The sequence below is a fragment of the Argiope bruennichi genome, chromosome X1, assembly GCF_947563725.1.
Source record: "Argiope bruennichi chromosome X1, qqArgBrue1.1, whole genome shotgun sequence".
Classification (NCBI taxonomy): Eukaryota; Metazoa; Arthropoda; class Arachnida; order Araneae; family Araneidae; genus Argiope; species Argiope bruennichi.
Window position 1 is genome coordinate 66,045,061 of NC_079162.1, and position 23,782 is coordinate 66,068,842.

General features: G+C 28.7%; 1 protein-coding gene across 1 annotated transcript in view; it reads right to left on the reverse strand.

Annotated features, from left to right (window-relative positions):
• Positions 1-118: 118 nt before the first annotated feature.
• The window catches only part of LOC129959253 (uncharacterized), a 43,090-nt gene continuing 19,426 nt past the window's right edge, over positions 119-23,782 (reverse strand). The window contains exons 2-3 of the mRNA XM_056072075.1: positions 866-1,431; positions 119-488 (exon numbers count right to left, since the gene is read on the reverse strand). Of these exons, the coding sequence (XP_055928050.1) occupies positions 119-488; positions 866-1,416 (921 nt within the window). The 5' untranslated portion in view covers positions 1,417-1,431. The remainder of the gene's footprint in view (positions 489-865; positions 1,432-23,782) is intronic.

Sequence of the window (23,782 nt, forward strand, 5' to 3'; positions counted from 1 at the left end):
AGCAACCTGGATTAAATAATTTATTTATTTGGCTTATTTAAATGTCTATAAAAGAACTTTACATAAATGAACGTTTATTATACATTATGGTATTTTACAGTAGAGCAGTCTCATTGTATTAGACAGTGTGTAAAGCTCTTGACGTTAAACTGTCACCCCAATAATGGTTTTTAGGTCCTTTCCCGCAATGAAGAAGACACTTCCAGTCTTTCCCCTTTCTGTACCAGACGACGTTACCAATCAGGCAGCTCATGAAAACAAGGATTGCCGAGCATATGCAGGTAATCAGAATTAGCGTTTGGAAGTGGCTCCCTGAAAAGTTTGGGATTATATATATAGGCACAAATAGCCAAGGACCCAGAACGCAAAGGACAGTTCCCGGAACAAACAGGCATAATGAGCAGCATTCTGTACAGAATTGAAGTTTGTGGCGTTTCAGCTCGATTTGGCTGTCAGTTGAAGGACTTTGTGACCAAAGACTAGCACTTCTGGAAGAAACAATACAGTTATGAGTTATATATTACCAAAATAAAAACTTTAACAACAATTTTTAAACTTTAGATAATGAATAATTGATTTTTTTTTTTTTTTCTGGAACGCAATATTTGGAATATTAGATTTACTTTTTCATTGAAGTATTTATTTTAGTATAATGTATACATTTTTTGACTATGTTAGAAATGTCTGTTCTGATGAAGAAAAATTTCTATTTAAATGATTAGCTTGTGTCTATCAGATGGAAACTTGTATTAAATTGAGTAAATTTATAATCGAACAACATTAATTACTGTCACAAATTATATTCGCAACTTTTAGAAATTGTAACTTTATATAAAATAAAATGTATAAAAAAGCTAAAACTGACCCTTCAGAATGGTTTGAAACGGCATCCAGTTCTTTCGGAACATTTTCATTCTTTTTTACACCGTTTACTTTAAATCCACTGGATACAACCACCCGCCGGCCACTTATGGAAAAAACAGAAGGATCAATCGTCGTTTCCGATTTTTGAAGGATAATTTTTTTATTGCTCTCCAATTTGGTAACATTAAGTGACCCATAATTGTTTGGACACAAGTTGGGTATGTTTGAGCTTGATTTATTGACGTCTGGAGTACTATTTGCATGGATCAGGTTAACAGACGGATTTCTGAGGACATAAGTGTTGTGCAACAAAACTTTTTTCTCGCTTGAATCGCGTTTCCGATGGTCTTTGGATGGTGGAGGTAGACGTTTAATTTCTGGGCATGGAGTTATTTGTGCAACTTGAGCATAGATATGTTCTTGATCGTATTTTCTGGCAGCTTCCTTTTCGTCGGAGGCATCGGTCTTCTTTGGTTCAGATGCATCGTTTGGGGGAGATAAAGTTATCAGAGATGCATAATCTGCAGATGGAAGAGCGTCCAATGAATCCATTTTATGTCCGTCAATCTGTAAAGTAGTTTCGAATATTACTTTCATATTTAGAATTTTAAACTATAAATTTGACAACGAGATGGAGGTTCATGAAATACATGAAAAGTAATTGGCCCTGTCTTTTTCTATAAAAGAGTGCACTCTTTTATTCTAAGCTTTAACTTGATTAGTTTTTTCCAATGAAATTTAAAGACCGAAGGATATTGTTCCAGTACATGATTATTATGGAATGCTGACTAAGAAAGTTTGTGCATAACCGATGAACGCCAAATCTTCAAAACGAGTAGGTTAAATTAAATTTTTGTAACCTCAAAATGGAGAATACCCTTATTTCGAAATGCAATTGATGAGAAATAGTTCTTAAAGCAATTTGAAAAAGCCCGAGAATTCATTAGAACCTAGAGACAGATTTAAACACTGAAAGTTAGTTACAGTAATTATTTCGAAAAGTGTCGTTAAAAAAGGATTTACTGTTATATACATTTGCTCATACCTTTTCATATTAGTTGCAGAGCTTATTTATAAAAATATGGATATATAATTGTAAAAAGTGACGAGCAGTCAAACAAAAACTCCGCCTAAAACTTATCCCTGCCTATAAATGATATAAATCTCGACTTATAAGAATTATACGTGCACAATGGAGCTCTGTGATCAGTATAGTTACAATATCCAACAGCCAGCACAATCATCACGGTACAGTTCGGTTGACATTATGGATCCCCCTTACGAAAAATCGATTGATCGGGAAGCCAAGCATTCAAAATATCAATTTTCCACCCACGTGGTTTCTCTATTGGGACGAAAGGAAAAATTTAAGCTTCAACCCTGAGCAAGTGAATTTGGTTTTACATTTGAAGGATAAATAGGCTAGGCTAGTTTCGGATGTTTTTATTTTCATTTGAGAAACTAGTGTTCATAAAAATTTCAAAACTATACAGAATATAAAAAAGTTTTGCTCAAAAAAATTTATGATATGCCTGAAAAATATTATCTTTGATCATAACATGATAAAATGGAGCTAATATCAGCTGTGTAAATGACTAACAGTCGCAGTAACAGTAAATAACTTTAAAGAGTTACTAACACCACTGTAAATAATAATCTGACTAGTGCTTTAAAAATTGTTCTGTAGAGAAATTATTGATAATTGGGTTCCTCTAACAAAACTTCAAAATTGCTTTGATAAAAAAATAGACAAGATAAAATACAACTTTGGTTAAAATTCAAGCGAAACGGACAATTATTCGAGTAATTTTTACCTGATGCTGCATCATATATTTTTGAAACTGTAAATGCTTCTTATATGCGATGTTAATGTTCAGTGAAAGTCTTTACAATGTAAAAAATCACATAATATAAATACATTATGGAATTTCACGATTACATATATTTTTACTTCAGTTGTAAAATAAAAATATTTCTACTGTATCAAAACTACAAATAGAGTAAAAAATTAGATAATAATAAATAAATATTTGAAAAATTGATTTGCTAAGAATTGAAAAAAAGTTTGATAAAAATGTCATAATTTAGAGTTTGCTTTGTGTCTACACAAAGTAAAAATTATATTATCTTAGCAAATTAAATATGCTTCAGAATACAAATGTTACGGGCTCTTGCAGATTTTATTTGACAAGTATTTTGACAAATAAAAAATTTTATTTATTCGACGAATAATTTGTAATACATTTCAGTGAAGCATTTTTTTCTGTGTGAATATTTTTAAACCGTGTTGGAAGAAAGAATTCAAACAAATAAAATATTTATGATATCAAAACTAAACTGACTAATAGTTTTTTGCAGATTTTTTTTTCTCATTTTTCAACTTTTGTGTGTAATATACACTAAATCAATAAAGAAAACAACCCTTTTTTGATGCTGGTATGGTAATTCAGTTGAAATATGCAAAATGATTCAATATATTTCTATGAAAATATTAATAAACCGTTGAAAATAGGATGTTAATTTCTAACTAAATCAAACTAATTAAAAATTTTTAACCATGATATGTGTTTTATAACTTATAGAGAAACCGAAAATTGAAATAAGAAGAAATGATTAAAATTATTCAATATAGTTTGATTTGAATTAAAAATTCCGTGCTTAGAGAACTGCGGAGAAAAGAAAAAACTTCTTTTGAAAAGATTGCAGAATCTCGGTGCACAATTCGATACAATGGAAATTTTTGGAAAATTTGGAATCGATTTTAAACTAACTTCCCGATGAGCTAGAGAATTGAAACTTTAAACATTTTTCAGAATTAAATGGCAATGCAATATTTCTCGTCTGTCTGTTAATTTGTCTAATCAGTTAAAATTTTATAATCGATTAATCCATTGCCGACAAATAGCGCCATGACAAATCATTAACTCATCTAGAAGTTACTTTAAAATCAATTGTAACTTCACACGCGCACACACAAGATTAAAAAGTAGAAAATAATTATTTAAGTAAAAATGATTAATACAGCACATTTTTAAAAATTCGCAATTCAAATTTTCAGGACAATCTGTATGGGGTTATAAATATACTATGGGATAAGGGGAACTTGTTTTTAATTAGTTTTAAAAACTTAGTATATTAATTTTTTAATTAAATTATTATTTTTCTCTACAGTATTCTGCAAAGGAATACTTTCATCTTGACTGTCCTGCATTTTCCCACCCATTTATTCTGAAATGCATAAGATAGATATTTAGCATGCACTTTTTTTTCTACAATGTTCTGAAAATGGATACTTTAGTGTTAACCATCTAGTGTCTTACATTTACAAAAAATAATATTCTTTATCTTGTCGTTGATCTTATTTCTAAATACGTAGTTTCATCAAAAGTTATTATTTTGAACTACGAAGATTAAAAAGAGACGAAAACAAAAATAAAATGTTTTGAACAATGAAGTTCCTAATGGACTAAGCTTTTTTTTTTATTAGAGTGGTTGCCACACATCGAGAAGAAACTATGTCAATATACCTGTAATGTGACCTCTAAATTCTAGATACATTATATCTCTATTCTATTTTGGGTACCCAGTTGATAAAGGACTTGAATCAAGCCGCTGGCTTTTAAGGAATTAAATCACCGTTTCATCAGTACTATTAAAACTTTCACTGATAGCATTGTGATGAAACTATTTATCAGATTTTTTTAAAGCCATTGTTAGCTTTTGCAATCGATATAAAATGTCTTCAAATTCTAGCATATGAAAAGTTTGGATTTTGTTTTCGAAATTTTTGAAGTCTATACTTCTTTTTTCTCTTTAAATAGTTTACTAGGTATATTTTAAAATAATAAATTTAATGGAAAGTATACTTTTTACGATCTGAGAAGGGTTAAGTTAATGAATTATAAAAAGTGTCGAAATAGGTAGAACTAGACGATAGCTTAGGGAGGTGGTTAAGTTACTGAATTATAAAAAGTGTCAAAATAGACAGAACTAGACGATAGCTCAGGGAGGTGGTTAAGTTAATAAATTCGAAAAAGTATCAAAATAGACAGAACTAGACGATAACTCAGAGAGGTGGTTAAGTTAATGAATTAGAAAAAGTATCAAAATAGACAGAACTAGACGATAGCTCAGGGAGGTGGTTAAGTTAATGAATTAGAAAAAGTATCAAAATAGACAGAACTAGGCGATAGCTCAGGGAAGTCGTTAAAATCTTGAGTGGAGATTCGTTAAAAACCCGAGTTCGAATTTTTTGAAGGTTACAATACTTTCTATGTATTTCATGTACAAGAAGGTAAAAATGGTCTGAATATGGATTCGCAAATGTTGTCCTATTTCTTTTTATATGCAGTAATCCAACATTTATATATCTTTTCAGGGATTACCAAGGAAACCTGGACTTTATAGAGAAATGGCATATGAATGAAAAGACGTATAATCAAAATTTTAAAAACAATAACACAAATTTAATGCTAATACAAATTAGCTTTAAAGCAGTAAATAATTTTATTAATTTCCTACTATATGGCACTGAAAACAATAATTAAATTTTAAAATCAAATGTATATCATAAAGGGAAGGGAATTCATACATTCCTTTCTTATTTGACCACCTTATTTTTTGCTATTAATGTTCCTGCAAGTAAGCTTTTAATTAAAAAAACTTTGTACTCAACATATTATGTGCTGATTAATTAAAATATTATTTGTTGAATTATGCTTCTCGGATGCTTTTTTTATTTTCTCGTATACGAAGTATAGTCGTAAATAAATAAATAAACCATCCAGCTTTAATAATAATAAACCATTTTGACGACTCTCGAGTTCTTTCCAATTTCTCAAAATCCATTTTGGGAATTATAACTAATTGATCGTCTATCTGCCTGTGAACGCGATATCTTACACTACACGCTTTGAGCTAGACGGATGAAATTTGTTGTATGTATTTTATGCCAAATTTATAAATCTCAATGAAATTTATTCTGATTAAGTCTGTTTGGCTGTCAGAGTACAAATGTTACTACAAAACTAACGAGCTACAAACTACAATACAACGATAACTACAGAACGTAATGAGCTGGATAGATAAAATTTGGTACACCATTTTAGCATCTAAAATGAAAATTCTTATCAAATTTTGAACCAAATCTGTCAAAAGGTTGACCGTCTGTTGGTCTGTTTCTCATGCATGTAAACGCAATAATTTAAAAAGAAAGTAAATGAAATAAAAATTACAGGCCATTGAATGAAACGTGTTGTCTTTAAAACGATTTGACGAATGGTTTCAAACTTCACAAAGGCAACTGATCTGAGATCCAAAATAATTATAATAACAGATAAATAATGTGTAATAAGCGTTTGTCACACACAAACACAAACAAATAATTCTTAGAGATGAACATTATCTTTATGGAGCTTTCTTATAAAAAAAGTGTTTGTGCGTCGGTTGGTGCTCTATAGGACAGACCTCAGACCAGAGCTTTTACATTTGCCACATATACATTTTAAAAGGTGAAAACAAAGTGAATTTTTGAAATTCCTTTAGAATTTTAATTAATTAAGAATTAAGCGAAACACTGAAATTTTTCCGCCATAACTTTCGAAAATATTTCAAAGCGAGTTTGATTTTTACAATATTTTAAACTTCATAATATTGTCTTATTAATGATACCAATTAAATTGCATTGTATTTATTTCCTGAATTTTGGTAATTTAAAAAGTATTTTCTACACGATTTTTAACAATAGATATTCCGTCTTTGCAATCGTTGCAGCTTCCACAGTTTAACCAAATATGTATCCAATACTATGCAGCAAATTTTCAATTGTTGAAAACTAAGGAAGAATGGTTTTACTAATTATCTCACCAGTTTAGATGATGAATCAGAAAGTGAAATTACAATGCATCAAAAGAAACGTGCAGATCAAAATACATTACCCAGACACTCAAATTTAAAATGGCATTAGGATATCATGGGGCACAACTTCATTATACAAATTCTCCCTTTTTATGAGAAAATCATGACCTTCACGTTATGTGTAAGAGATTTAACATTGTCGGCTAACATGCTGGTCGCCAAAGACAGATTATCGTTTATAAAAAAATGTTTTAGCAGCAGCATCAAAATGTAAATTGATGTTATAAAAGAACGAAGATGGGTAAATAATTTATTTTCTCACTAAGTAAACAAAACATAAGGAAAGAACGTAAATTAGATCACCCAAGTTCAATAAACGCTTCAGTATTCGTGAGTTCAACAGAGCGTAAAATCATAACCTATGTTCTCACGTTAAAGTTAAAGACTATTTCACATGGCAATTACAGAAATCATCATAAGCAAATAAGAGGATCGAAAAATTTTTAAAATTCAGTCTGGAATCCGCGTGACGCATGCCTTTGTTTGTAAGTTATTTATAGTTAATTTAATTATAACAGTATATGGAAAAAATACTCCATTCGCTCGAATATGGAAACATTTTCCCATGACATGATTCGTTTGCATTTAATTTATATATTGTTCTGAAAGAGAAACGAACAAATTTAGCAAGGATAGAAGAGATCGCACTGATTGTCACTATGTATTCTTCTGTTATATATAAATATACATATAAATTATATATATAAATATATATATAAATTATATATATATAAAACAAACAAAACAAACATAAAAACTTCATTTGACCTCAAGGAATTTGGAAAGTGTTTAACCCTAATAAACCTCTGTTCAAAATTTTGTGATCTCTTGTTATAAATAGTGATTTAAGAAAATTCTTGTATTATATCAAAAATATCAATACCTTTTAAAATGATCTTGGAGACCAAAAAATTGAACAATATTTTATTTCATCGTATTCGGAAATGTACAAAAAAAATAATAAAGTAATTTAAATGTTAATAAAATAAAAAAGACAATCCCTGATAGAACATCAGTGAATTAGTAAACTTTTATATTTCAATAAACTTCTGATGGAAGTGATCTTTTGTTATAGAGATAACAATATACAAATTATTGAATAATATTAGAGTTCGTTATTTTTGAAGATATTTTACATGCAGAAAAAGTTACTTTCTTCCACAATATCAAAATAAATAAATAAAGTTTAACAATAATAACAACAAAAACAAAAAAAATCTTTTCCGAAAACTTATTTATCATTGGAAATATTCAACTTCCAAATCACAAAGTTTTAAATGCAAAATTACAAAAAACTGTAATGATTATTAAAGATTGAATTAAAATATAAATACAAAACTAAACAATTGGGATTCTATAATACCACTAAAAACTTCTGGTTTTGTTTGATTAAATAGATATCTTTTAAATAATTATAATTTTTCACAAACATGCGCTAAACGGTTTTCTGAAATGATTGTTTTGAAGTATTTTGCCAATAAAATGGGCTTTTCAGTAGGCACAATTATAGTTATGTGATCTTACTTAGCATATATGACATTTGTCGTTTAATTATGTGACTCAGAAAATGTAGAAAATAGTGATGAATACAAAATAAATAAATAAAATAAAATAAAAATTTTATAAATTGGAAGTAATCGTTTCTCAAAAAAAGTCGATCCCCCCTTTTTTTCTTCTGCAATATATGTAATAATATTTAAAATCTAATTTAAATTCAAATTAATTTCACAAGTTCTATCTTAATTAATTTCAACCTTTCTCTTATTTCCTGATCCAATTCAATGTTTTTTATTTAATTAATGCAACAGATGCTCTGTAAAAATGCTTAAGTTAGCAGTTCCCATTCTCCGAGTGAAGGGATAAAAATTTGTCCATCTAAACAAATTCTTTTAAAAGATCCCTATAATTCCCTTACCTAAATCGACACGTGTAAAGAAATCCCTATCAGAATCTCTCAGTATATAAACATCGGGATAAATATTTATGTCCCTTTTACGCTCTTTTCTCTTTCCTCTTTTTGTGATGTGTGATGTAGATTGATGTACCTCTTTGCTTCTTGCTTGTACATATATTATGCCTCCCGGGATGGAATAAAAGCGAAGTTTAAAAATTCAAAGTGTCTTCAAAAATTCAATATGCTTTGCTATTGTTATATATATATATATATAGCAGTTGCAAAGCATATTATAATTTTCTGGTTGGAGAAGGAACCATTTTTAAACAGTTGTGTATTCATGTCATTTAATTGAGCATTAACATTATCTATTGGACGATTTCAATGTCTTCTATGTCGAGAGGAATATAAAAATTATTTGTAATCGCTGTAATTTTTTTGTTCATCTATTCTTTAAATTATTTTGCTTACTTTTAATGGTATTTTTAGCTTCTAAAGACACCAGTTAACTGATGTGGTATTTTTCGAATAAAAGAAACAAATTTAAATTCTTAACAATATGAAAAAAGTAAGACTTTAAAAAAATATATGCACAACCAAAATCATAACCAATTTTTTTTGTTCATCTATTCTTTAAATTATTTTGTTTACTTTTAATGGTATTTTTAGCTTCTAAAGACACCAGTTAACTGATGTGGTATTTTTCGAATAAAAGAAACAAATTTAAATTCTTTACAGTAGGAAAAAAGTAAGAACTTTAAAAAAATATATGCACAACGAAAATCATAACGAAAATTAACAGAATTGCAACTACATTTTATGAAACGGATTGCAAATGTATAATGTTTTTTCAAGTATCATTTGATTTCAACGAACTGATTGCTTGCAATTTCTAAAAATAACTGAAGCGCAGAAAATTAAAATAACCTGGAATTATTAAAATACATTGCTTATTTTTGTCAAACATCAAATTTGTAAATTTCTGTTAACTTTTGAACGAAATTCATTCCCAAGAAGTCTGTCTATGCGGTTGTTAGCGTTTTCGATATCTACAAAACGTATAATAGTTAGGTAGACAAAATTTGGTACACTGATTTAGCATCTAAAATATAGATTCTTACCACCTTTTGAATTAATATTTCGAAGAATTAACCGTCTGTACTTTCGGATGCATGTAAACGCCACAACTGAAGAAAGCAATGCAATTTCAGCTTGCAGTTAACTATATACTGAACAGAATTGTAGTTGACTGCAATTATGTCCAGTATATTTCGTTTTGATAACTACAACTGCAGTTAAATATCAAAGTTTGATTTCAATCAGTCGGAAAAATATATTTACGTACGATTGTTTCAGAAAAAAATGTTAGATTAACGACAAAGATTTATATTTCGTATCTAATATCCACCAATGCTATGCAAGCATTCGTGGTATTACCCAAGGGCCACAATTTTATGCTGTGAGGAAAATAATAAGACCTCTATTTATCCTACTCCCGATGGTCTTTAAATATGTAAAGTTTGTCTCTTTAAAAGTTATTAAGTTTTCTTACATAAAACTTTTTCAAAGTTTCTTGAATGTTAATTTTTAGCTCTGATTTCTGATAATTTATTTAATGATTTTTATCAGTTTTCCCAAAACTAAGTAAGAAGTTATGTTTGTGTTTATTTATAATCACATGAAGTGAAAAAAATCTAAGTTATGAATTTTTTAATAAGCGTCTAAAATAAACTTATGAGTAAATTTAATCTCCGGAACAGTAAATCAAAAGGAAATCTCTAATACCTTGTTGATTTGTTGCATTTGTTTCATTGAATCTCTAATCTCTCGTTGATTTGTACATTCTTATTTCGAAATAATTTATTATATTCAGCATTAAAATCAAGAAAAATCATATCAAATAGTATTATATATTTCATCTTCAATTCCGAATAATTTTTTGTATGTATGAAAATTCTTGTTTTTATCTTTATTTCACTTATTCTGATTTAAACTTTATTCGCTAAGAAGAAGGAAGAAAAAGAAAAGTTTGATTACATTCCACATATGCATCAAGAAAAAGTAAAGCGAGTTGCATATATATTACTTTTAATTCCCAAAATCTTTTAGAAAATAAACGTTTTGATCTTTAACTTTATTCTACCTTGTTGAAAGCCACATCTTTCAAGGGAAAGCTGAGAAACAAAATGAATAAAAAAAAAGCTTTCTTTTTATTACTCTAAGGAAAAATAAACATTCGTTTTGAAATAAATCTCTTTTGGCACCGGAAGCAAGAAAATATGTTTTCACCCTAATAACATGATTGAGTAATCGAATGGGATGAAAGCAATAACTCAAATACGAGGAAAATTCAAAAGAAAATAAATTAAATTTCAAGGAAACGGTGCCGATATTTTAAAGGCCGAGCAAAACTTGAATCCTTAATTGAGGGAAATTCTTTTCCTTAATGCTCTCAAACACTTCCTGTTGCATAAATTCTTTTTATACTATATGAGAAAAGAAAGTGAGCATTTTCTATTGTTTTCAATATGGAACAAAATTCATAGGGTGTATTTGTTGCAACTGTTTGTGTTTTTTTGCCTTTAAACTTAATTTTCAATTTGATTTTAAAGTTGATTGCCAATTGCTCGTATCGTTTCGTGAGAGCGGACGTGGCTTTCGTTCATACAGGAAAGATTCTCTCAGTATGAATTCTGTGCAAATTGTGAGGATGATATTATTAAAATTACTGCATTTCTGAAACTACTAACAAGTAATTGTAAAGTAAATTTTTGCTAAAGCGTTTCCGTAGCGTTTTAAAGCAACACTAGGCCTAATTTAGGACGGACCTCACAATCTTCAAACGCGGTCAGATGACGAGGACGCCACTTCAGATGTCAGTCCCCTCTCTAAATTTCCACATCACACCAGCGGGAGAACGTTTGGCCCCGACGGATTTAACGTGTATCAGACCCGCTTACAGGGCGGTTCTTCAGTGTAATTAGGTCTCGAAACTGAAACCCTCCGGTTTCGAAGTCGCGACTTTACCACCAGGCCACCACAGCTTTTTTTTTTTTTTTTTTTTTTTTTTTTTGCTAAACGAAATAACAATTTATCCATTGCAAATAAGCTCCATTTGCTAGTGTATATCATTTTGAGAAAAAACCTCACCATATGGTAGAAAGTAATTTAGATAGAATTATATTATTAGATAGATAATTGAGATAGTGATTTAGATAATTTAGAAAGTTATAGATAGAAAATAACATTCTATAAATAAGAATAATATTCTATTCTTACATTCTGTAAAAATAAACTTTAAAGAATGTAAGAATAAAAGAATTTTTGAAACAATTCAGTAGCGAAAGCCACAAAGTGGTTCCTTCTTCTTAGAGATTCAACATAACCATAGGGGCAAGAATAAATCCCATCTATAAAGAGCAAACAAATAATTCATGAGTGCCTACCTAATAGTTTCAGAATTTTTAAAGCGATAGACCGCTCCATCCAAACCGTCAACAAGTACTGTTTCAGGTATTCGATAATTTCAGAAGCAATAATAAGATCAGTAGAAGCAAGCAGTTCGTGACTACATCGAAGGTCAAACTAGTGTCAATTATGTGTCAGCTGAAAATATATGGTTACTACTATTAAATTTCTAGTCCTCGAATTTTATAACGTAATGAAACCATTTTTCACTCTAAAAAGGAACACAGAAAGAAAATAAACTACATTAATTTAATATCAATTTATGCATTGATCATGCTTTCTAGCGAAAATTTGCTGCTGTCAAAAATTGTGTCATCATATTCATTGCAAAATATAAATTTGTTAGAAAACGAAGTGATATGTTGCTTTCTATAGCATTAAATGTTTGTGGTCAAGCTATCAAATTGATATGAACGTAATAGAAAGTTAGCCACGTTCGTTTCATTGCATCTACACATAAATTCTTGTATGTTAATCGAAGCGAAAAGATTGTGTTGCGAGAAGTCACGTTATAAGTTTAATTACAAAATATAAATTAACTAGAAAATGAACGAATTTTACAAAATTAATATCGATACATCCGTAATGTTGAGCTTGAATGAACATTCAGAACAGGTAATATTCTTGATAATTGGGAGACACGCGAAGTTTTGAAAACCAGTCCGCAAATGATTTTAACGAACATGCTTTTCAAATTTTAATGAGCAGTTAAAATTTTTTTCCTTAATACTAAAAATGGCGTGTTATCATAATTTTAAAGTTTTGATCAATTGAAAGTTTTCATTATATTAATTAAACGTTTTCACTCTTCTATTCCTAATTAAGAGCAGCATAGATATATTTCATGGTCTAGGAACTCCTATATCTTTTTTTTATTACCGGATAAAAGCCATATTATTTCTTATTCTAAGATGAATATAGTTTTGAAACCACATGCTCATAAAGTTGCATTAAATTATATTAAAACACTATCTGTATATTTGCTATAGAATAAGTCACTATTTCGAATTATTCTTCACGAGTTTGTGATTTTGAATTAAAACTTTTTCACGAAGTTGATAACCATTGAAAACTCACTGTCAGCATGCTTATCCTTTTTTTTTTTATCCGCAAAGCAAATTTTCTGCAGGGGGAAAATCCCAATTATTAGTTCTTCTTCAATTATTCAGCATCTTTAAGATGATATATTTATTAATTTTCTATATTTGGCATGGTGCCCAAATTAGCAACTTAAAAAATATAGAATTCCATGATGCTACAGCTTCAAGAATGAAATAATTTATACATCAAATGTCCATTTTCTAGTATGTGAATTTAGAATTACTCCAAAATTACTTAACCTGATTTATCTAATATCTGTCAATTGAAATGGATAGTTGAACAACCTATGATAGCTAGGCTTGAATCGCACAGAGAAGTATGTCAATCTGACTTCAAAAGATTAAAACTGCTCCAAGAATACTTAGTCAAAGTGTACTTAGGAATATATTTTGGAATGCGCTCATTAGTCCTTTTAATATCTTCGTCTAGATCGCAACGTGAAGCAATCTATTCTCACTTGAATGATTAAAACTGCTCCAGATCTAAAATTTGGAATGCGTCAGTTAGCGTCTTATAGGTATGGATTAAGCCGAGTGGATAGTCACGGCCAGAACAAAAGGTTCGAATATATCCAAGAATATCCTTTCGGTAGAGTATCTATTCAGACATACCATTTGAATTAGGGCGATTAGCAACTTTTATTAGTTCAGCTGCGATCGGGCAATGAAACAAGTCGTTGCTTGACAGAAAGGTTACAGTTTCCACCAAGAACACCCAATTTGGCTTAACTGAAACTGCGTTGGGCTGATTCACAATTTTTAATGCTTCTAACTTAAAAGCAAGTGCAAACATTTTCATTTTAATTATAAAACTTTGTAGAAAACATTTAGATTATACAAAAAAATCTTAAGATACTTCATTTCGCTTAAATTTTCTAAGCATCAAGAAACTTTATAACTATTTTTTATGCTTCTGTTACATTTTTTCATATTTTTTTACCGTGCTTAGTAAAGATTTAATATAAAAAAAATTGGTTCCAATTGGAGGTATAAAATTAGAAATGGTAGCCATTTAAGCAGGCCTGATCGAGTGGATATTCAAAAATACATAAGAATTCATGACTAAAAGATCAAATTTTACAGAGAAATTATTTGAAATATTTTTAAATAATGACCTTTGCGGCGAGCGCCAATCAGTTATCGATAGTTTGTTAATGAAATTGCGCTTCGAGACTGGAACACTTCAGCACCAGTCAAAGAATCAGGCCACCGCGTCCTTTGATACATGTGTCAAACACGTCATTTCATGCGAAGGGGTTAACCACAAACAGTCCAGAAGTAGATAAAACTTCTAATTTCCTTTTCCTTTTACATCAGAAATTTCAAATATTCCATCTAAAAGCACGTACAACACACAGTCATGGCCATTTATTTTCATATGGCCATAACTGTGCGAAGACGAAAAGATAAATCAAGTCAGAAGAAAAAAAAATTACGGAATGGGAATGATTTACTGCAATAATTTTTTTAAAACTTTAAATAGATAGGAAAGAGGAATATCAAATCTGACATAATTGAGGCATTTAATAGCTACGTTAGCGGAAGAATTTAACATGAATATATATATATAATTCAACACAAGTATCCATAATAAAATGACTGAATTCGAATAATAATTTTATTTAAAATTAGTAACTAAATGCTTTAATAAAGAAAACAAAAAAACTACAGACTAAAATGAATAAAAATAATTATAAAATTTTCTACTTATATGTTTTATTAGCCCGCATCAGTTCTTAAAACATAAGGAAAGACATTGATTTGAATTTTAAAGGTAAACAAAAGAAAAGTTTGTTTTCATTTGTCAATATCGAATTCTTAATGACATACTATATTTATTAATAACTTGGTTTAAATTTCAGCTCTTCTTTCCTTAATTCAGCGGTTTTATTAAATTTATTTTTTTACAATGCCTTTTCTTTGTGAACTTGACGCTATATTTGGAAAACAATAAAAGCGAACATAAACAGAAGCTCTCCAGTGAAATTATATAAAGCGTGAAAAGCATTGCGTGAAATGACAGATAATCATTATCAGTCTGGAAAACAGTCTGTATTTCTCTGATAAAACTTTTTGCAATCATATTTTTGTGATATAAATATTTTAGACGAGGACGGACCAAAAATTATATCCGAAGATTTCCAGAACTTTTATCTTATTCCCAACCAACCGCTGAGTTCCGTATCATTCGGAAATATTTATTTATAATGATTGCTGATATAATGATTAATTCGACCATTTGAGTCTGTATTTCCAATTTTGTAGCTCATAAAGACTGATGAATAATGAATTATGCAATCATATTTTTCTCCTACAAATTTTTTAATGAGGATGAGCTGAAAATTATGTCGATGCATTTGCAGGACTTTTAGGGGATTTTTTTCCAATGAATTCCTGCTCTGCTTGCTCATCATCAAACGATTATTCATAATGACTGATGTGCATCAACTCATTCCGTCATTTGGGTCTTTACTATTGAATTTTTGGCTTCAATTAAAAGGAGTGATCGTGGAAAAATATTATTCTGCTGTCGAGAGAAAATTCATGTCTTAAGACATCGTTTAATCTTCATATTATGCTCTATGACTTTTTTATTTACTGTCTGTTTTATTTACTTTTTTTCCATTAGAATTTTATCATAAATAGCTTAAATGAGGATGCATCAAAATTTATCTGAAAGGTTTTCTGGCTGTTGCTATTTTCCCATATCAGTTAACATATAAATTCACTGTTTCATCGAACTGGTTTCGTTCATTATTATTTCATTGATGATTGTTCCTTATATTAATTGAATATGAATGACATGATACTCTAAAATTTTCTGTTTGTATTAAAAGTCTTACTTCACACTTCTTAACTCTATTTAAGTAATTGCTAACAAACATATATGTATGAATGTTATCATATACATTACATATCTTCTCAAATGAGAACTTGTAGTTAGAGTCTCAAGCTATAATAATACAATTTACATCATTAATGTGTTTTAACAAAGTCTTGAGAATTTTCTTAGATATAAAAAATCCTCTATTTGGTATAGGTTAGAGGTAGACATTAATTCATGAATCAAATTTCATCTGACAATAATTTGAAATTACCATCATGTTCATCTGCAGTCCATGGCTGAGTTATACATAATAGGCTTCTCTAGCAAATCAAAGTAAGAAAATGTTTGAATTTAGTTAGATCAAAATCATAATTTTCAAATTTTCTTTATTTCAAATCCAGACAATCATTTGTTGCCAAGAAAGGGAGACAAAACCAACCTGCTGAAATGGTCTCCTTGAAACGTTCTCACATACACCCTGACGAGGGTGTTGCCCTCTCCCGAATGAAAATTGTACTGTAGACTTCCGGCAAGACTATGAACTACACGTGGGCCTGGAAAAGGAATCGGAAATGCGGGACAAAGAGAAAGGAATGTTTCCATACTCTCCCGATCCTCGTGTGAAATGGCAGAGTCTCTGACATGAGCATTTCGTACTTCATTGTATAGTGAAGAAAACCAAGTATGCATTTTGGAGAATTTCCTTTCGATCAATTAAAATCAAAATTTGACACAAAACTATAATTTTAGCGAGAAGGACACATTCTAAATTTTACGTATATAAAGTCGTTCCGCTTTTGACTGATCGCTTTACGGTTATGCGAATTTACAGATCAATAAACAATCAACCCGTAAACGGATTTGTTTCAAAAATTGATACTGGTCAATACTTTAGGTGCAAAAACTGTATATCAAATTTTATTTATCTAACTGTCTATATTTTGTAGTTATCATTCTCATTTATATTAAATTAGACAGACAGATAATCTTCATGATCTAAAGTGTACTAAAGTAGACAAACAGATAATTTTCATGATCTAAAGTATACTAAAGTAGACAGAAATATAATGTTCATGATTGGATATAAGTCCAGAAATTTGGTGTAAAGGACATATACCAAATTTCATCCGTGCACCTCAAAGCGTTTGAATGTGAAAGATTTTTTAGTATGTTTAAGGATTCATTTTTATAGGTCAAACGCAAATCAAATGCGCTTGGATAAAATAATAATAACAAATGCCAAAGAAACATTTTAATGGAATTAATTCCTGCTCATGTGGCACATGTCACGCTAATTTGATTTTTGATTCCATTGTTAGTCTTATAGGAGAAAAAAGGACGCGAAGATAAAGAACAGCGTTAAAGGAACAACGTGTAATTAAATGTTAAAAGACGTGCATGTAGCATTTGTCATGTGATTCTGTCTGATGGTTTGATTTGACTAATAAAAATAACCAGATTGTTGTCAGAGAAGAATAGGAAAAATCTTTTAACTCTCCAGTTTCTTATTTCTTTATATACGAGGACGGAAGTAGACAAATGAATTATTTATTTACTACATTTTCTTACTTGAAGAATGAAAAATTTTCTAATGAATAATTTTGATTTTAAATAATCAATTTTATTTAAGCTTAAAATTAAATTTTAGATATTTTTCCAGCATTATTTACATTCGATTATATAGATTCACACAAATTTTGTTGCAAGATAGAAAACTGTGAAATATAGAATTAAAAATGCTTGTTTTGAACAAAACGGACATAATTTTCTCATGTTTTAAATGGTAATAAAAACACAATTTTTGTCAATCTGGTACAATTTCCAGCATTATTGTACGTTATAACAGTTGCCAATATATCTCTTGGAAAAAAATGCAGTAAATTATTATCATAATAAATATCAATAAATTATAAGAGTAAAATATATGAAATTGATTTACGAATTAATTTAATGAAAATAATATATGGCACAAAGTTAACACCGCATTAATGCTTTTTTTAAATAAATGTTGAGTAATTATATATATATAAAGGTATTAGAACTCCATAAAAATAGTTCAATAACTTCATTTTGAACTTCAGGAAATAATTAAAATTAAAATTAATTAATAAAAACATTAGTCGTTTAGCTATAATTTCATACTTAAACAAATTATCTTCATGTTATTAATGTAGTAAGTAAATAATTATATTAAAAAATTCTTAAATTATTCCAAAGTAAATTAATAGAAAGAGGGATAATAGCAGCGATGCAAACATGAATTTTTGCTGAAAGAAAGAAAGCAGAAAAAATTATTCATCAAATTAATTTTGAACTCCATGAACATTAATCATGTAACTAAAATTACATAAATAGAATTAAACAATTCTTTTTCAAATAAAAAATGCAGTAATTAGATAATTAAATTAATCAATTATTAAATTATATAAAATAAATGAATGGAAAGAACAAAGATAAAAGCAATGCGAATTTGAATCAAGGCTGAATGAAAAAGAAATAACTTATTCCTATGTTTCATACAACTTTTGTGCCATTGCAGCATTTATTGCTCGTTTTTAGAATCTTGTTTATATTCTTCTCGAAATGATACATTAACTTAAAAAAATTAATTCAATGAAAAGGTCAATATCCCGGGCAACTTAGCAATTTGTAGGCCTGATGGTACGGCATATTATTTCCTTTCTTCTTTATCGTCCAGAAAATAAAAGATGAATCATGTGACTAAATCACTCTCTCCAACAATATAGGTGGTTTAGAGTGTCACTTCGATCACGATTTTCAGAATCTTATGGTAATATTATGTGTTATTCTGGCGTGGCATGAAAAAGAACTGGAGTCTGCACGGATTGCAATTCTGAAGCGCATTGTAGACACAAACTGAATATCTATAAGATTATGATTATGTTTTCTCTCGTAAAATCATAATCTATAAAAGTCTCGTCAAAGAGTATATATACAAGAGAGGAACGAAGGGATAACGGATATTGTTATAATCTTTGTAGTTAAGAAAAAAGTTGGCCGTTAATATTAAATAAGAAAAAAATATCTTCAAAAAAGCTGCAAAAGTTTAATTGTTGATGATTTGATTTCTTCTTAAGGATCAAGGCCCACTTCTTCAATCACTTGTTTTAAGTGATGATAAGAGAAAACAGAGGAATTTTCATTGGTTTTTGATTGTACGTGGAATGTAAGTCATTTTTTTTTCATATTTTGGAAAAACTTAAATTGATTTCTGGTAAATTCATTTTTTTAAATTAATGAATCAGAAAGACGTGTTAGTTAAAATATAGCTTTTATAATATATTCTATGATCAAAAATAATTAAATTTTGAAATTATAAGTGAAACCATTTACAAGGAAACTGCAAAAAGTTTAAAACTAATATTTCGAATTGCTCTTAATGATCAGCGTCAGCATTTTCAATTATTTACAAGTGATTCTGACTGAAAGTAAATGAATTCCAAAGGGATTTGATTGTTGTGAGGAATATAAGTTATTTTATTTATATTTTGGAAAGACTTTACTGCTTTTTGGTAAATTTATCTTAGAATATTAATGTTTTTAATAAGTGCTTTATTATATATTCTGTTTTCAGAAGAATTCAATTAGTGAAGATTTTTAATTAGTGAATATTAGGAATAAGTGAATATTTTTTTAAATAAATGGCAATAATTTTATTAACTGCTGATTTGATTTTGTTCGTTAGAATCAAAGCTTATTTTTCTAATTATTTGTTATAAGTGCTGACTATATATATATATATATATAAAAACCCGGAGAAATGATTGTAAGTGAAACGAAAATCGTTTTATTCAGATTTTGAAAAGATTTAAATGGTTTTTAGGATCATTTTATAATATTCAGGATTCAATAGTATTCGTTTTTTAAAATAAGCAATTCTAGTATATTCTATGAACAGAAGAATACGTTTATGCTTGATAAGTAGATATTCTTCAAAGCAATTGCAAAAAAGGTTTTTCATTTCTTCTTAAGAATCAGAGTCCTGTTCTCCAATTATTTATTTAAAAGGGATGATGATTGAAAATAGAGGTATTTCCAAAGAGGTTTAATATTACGTGGAATTTAAATCACTTTTTAAATATTTAAGTAAGACTTAAATCCTTTTTTTGGTTAACGGATTTTAGTATTAATGCTTCAGCAAGATTTATTTTGTAAGTATATATTTCATTATATACTTTATATATAGGAAGTAAGTTACATTATTTATAACTAGCCGCCTTTGGCGACCAGCCGGTTCGCCAATCTTAATGTTCGTTTAAATTTTAATAATTAAATAGGTTGAACCGGAGTTTAACCCCCTTCTTCGCCAAGTTGCGATAACGACCCAAAGCTGGCAATCTTTATTATGCACTATAATTGAACATCTGCTCCTTTGCTTTTGAACATTTCGCAAGGCCGTTGTTGGCGATTTTTAAAAATTGCGCAAGCAGGAGGTTAAACTCCGGTCGTACCATTAAATATTTTACGCAATTCCAACTTTAATAGATTCTTCAGCAAAATATTTTAAAACTTCAAATTTTGATAGTCATATAATTCACTCATAATATTATAAAGGCCTTCAGTTATAGCGTAATATGTATCTCTCTAATGTTCTGTTACCCCTCGTAGAAATTATGCTTTAAATTAAAGTGTAAATGATTAATCTGCAATTAATATAATAATATTTTTTACTGAAACAAAGCATTTTTTTAATAATATGATTACTGGTAATAGAGTCACTGAGCGTTTAAACTTTATGGTCACTAACGAATATCTTTCTTAATTTATGTAACATCTCAAGAATTTGTCAACAAAAATTTCTCAGATTCATCATGAACAGATCGATTCATTAACAATGTTTAATTTTAAATGCATCAAACACTAAGAAAATAAAACGAATCGTTTAAAATAACCGGTCGAAAACAGGTTTAAAAAAAACTACTTAAAAAACGATGTACTTAAAACTATAAGCATATACAAAAAATATATAGCTAACATAAATACATTTTACCTACAAAAGCATGCAACTAACCTAAAAATAATTTAAATCGTCCGTTGGTTGTCATGCCAACAATCAGAACAATGCGCATGCGTGGATTTTCTTCGCCAGTTACGTTAACGCAAATGCGTAAATTTTTCTACGCCAATTGGGGTAACGCCATGCAGATTAGACATTTTTAATTTCCTTTATTCTGTGTTATTTTAATTCAAAAGTACTTCAGAATGAATCTGAAATATGGATTAATTAACAATGTTTAATTTTAAATGCATAAAACATTAAGAAAATAAACAGAATCGTTTGAAATAATCCGTCGAAAAATTTTAACCCTAGCCTCATTACTGTTGGGAGAAAAAAACAACTGATGCCTTACTTATTTGGCGGTGGGGAAAATGGAAGATTTTTTTGGCGGAAAAGTTGGCGGTGGGGTAAATGGAAGATTTTTTTGGCGGGAAAGTTAGTTTTTAATTAATAATTAAAATTCTAATTAAAATTTCAAAAAAAAGGGACCCCAGGTGCACATTCCTGACCTCTAAGGTATGCATGTACCAAATTTGATAGCTGTATGTCAAATGACCTGGCCTGTAGAGCGCCAACACACACACACACACACACACACACACACACACACACACACACACACACACACACACACACACACACACACACACACACACACACACACACACACACACATTGAGCTTTATTATAAGTATAGATTTAATATCTTGGAGATATACTGATGTGTTTTGGCAAGTTATGACACTAAGTATTTCATATAATATTACCAATTTCAAAAATATAATGTATTAAGTTCAAAAGGATAATTCCAATTAAATAAATAGAATTTGAAAAAAAAAAGAGAAAAAAAAGTATCGACAGCAATTTTATTTCTTTAGAATTTATACAAAATATCGCAAAAAAATAAATCCCAAGTGATTAAATTCTACTTAAAGTAAGTGGTTTTTGTATTTGCAATAATAGTGTAATTGTATTTTGAATAACCATAGTAATAATGTGTTTTTACTCAATATAATTAATGATGTCCAATAAATAATCTCTTCTAATGATTTATAATTTATTTTTAATATAAGTGTTATCATCATTGTTATTTCGTATTGGAAATAACAGTGTAATTATTTAGTATCCGCAGCAACAGTTTAATATTTTCATATATATATAACAACAATATATTCTTTTAGTATTAGTAGCAACATTACAATCTTTTCGTTCAGTAGCAACAATATTATCGTTTCGTGTTTGTAGCAAAAATATGATCTTTCCGTATGTATATCAACAATTATATTCTTTTCATATTTATAACAAAAATATATTCATTTCGTACGTGTGGCAATAGTGTATAAGTAGATGCACATTTAGATAAAAAAAAAAATGTTTAAATTTGTTGCGGTCTTTTCAAGTTTATCTTAAAATAAAAGTCAGTTACAAACGCTTTTAAATCTTTATGACATCTAATATGAATTCATTTCTAAAGATTAAAAATTTTAATAAAATCATTTTTATAGAGTGTTCTAAATTAATCGTCAGTATAAAGTTCGATTTATAGTTATTGTAATATGCAGGACAGTTCAGTCGATGTACGTGGTTGATAATTCATATTGAAACTTGTTATTCAAACCTTGTTTTTTTCTTCAGTGTAAATCACATTCCAATAATTTTAAGTATGATTTTCATTCTTCGAATCAGAATATTTTTGATTTCATAATTTTTTTTCTATGACATTGTATTTAATTTTCAAATGCGTTCGAAGATATTAGATTTAGTGGAATTCCCATATGTGGAATTCCATTTATCTAAAATCTCTATGTATCGAACTTTCTTCAGGAATTTTGGATTTTCAACAGTCTCTTGTGTATCAAACAAAACTCTTTCCATAAAAATTATGTATATCTATTGGAATCAAAAAGTGGTTGTTGATTTCATTCACAGGAAGGGAATAAATTAAATAAGAAAGATTGTTTCACTAATTCTTACTGCAGTAGAAATCTCCAGAAAACCTTAAGTATTTATAAAAAATAATAACAGATCTTTACCAATGAGCCAAACAGTATTCTTAGCTTCTATTCTATAAATCTTTTTCTAATTTATAGTAAATTTTTAGTAATAATTTTAAGATAATTTTTAGTTTAAATAAAATTTAGCTCAATCCTCTTATAAAATATGGCTTCCAAACAGAACTATTAAAGAGCCAGTGAGAAGTTCAGTTTAACAAAAGTGGGATGGAAGAAAAAGACAAGCCAAGAAAGAATGAAATTTTAATAAGTACAGTATCAATATTTTGAAAAATAAATTGCATTGATTGTTAAATACTTTTAAATTTTCTTCGAGCATAAAAATTATCTCTGCATGATTGTTTACAATAAAGGAATGATAAAAAATTTAAAATATACATTTTTGAATATTGAAATTTTTATACGTTGGATTTATTTTCTCAGAAATCTTCAAGTTTTATATACAGAAGTTTAGCTGTATATAGTTAATCAAGCTCGATGTAGTTAATTAATTTACAAAACTTATCTTCACTGTAATAAAAAAAACTATATTTTTACAGTATTCAAACAATATTTTTACAGTATTCAAAGATAAGCAACAGAACACTAAAAACTCCACAAGAAAAAGATTAATTAAATTTAATAAATAAAAGCTATTTATCAAAGATGCATTAGTTTAATAGGATGTCAAAGAGTTAGTTA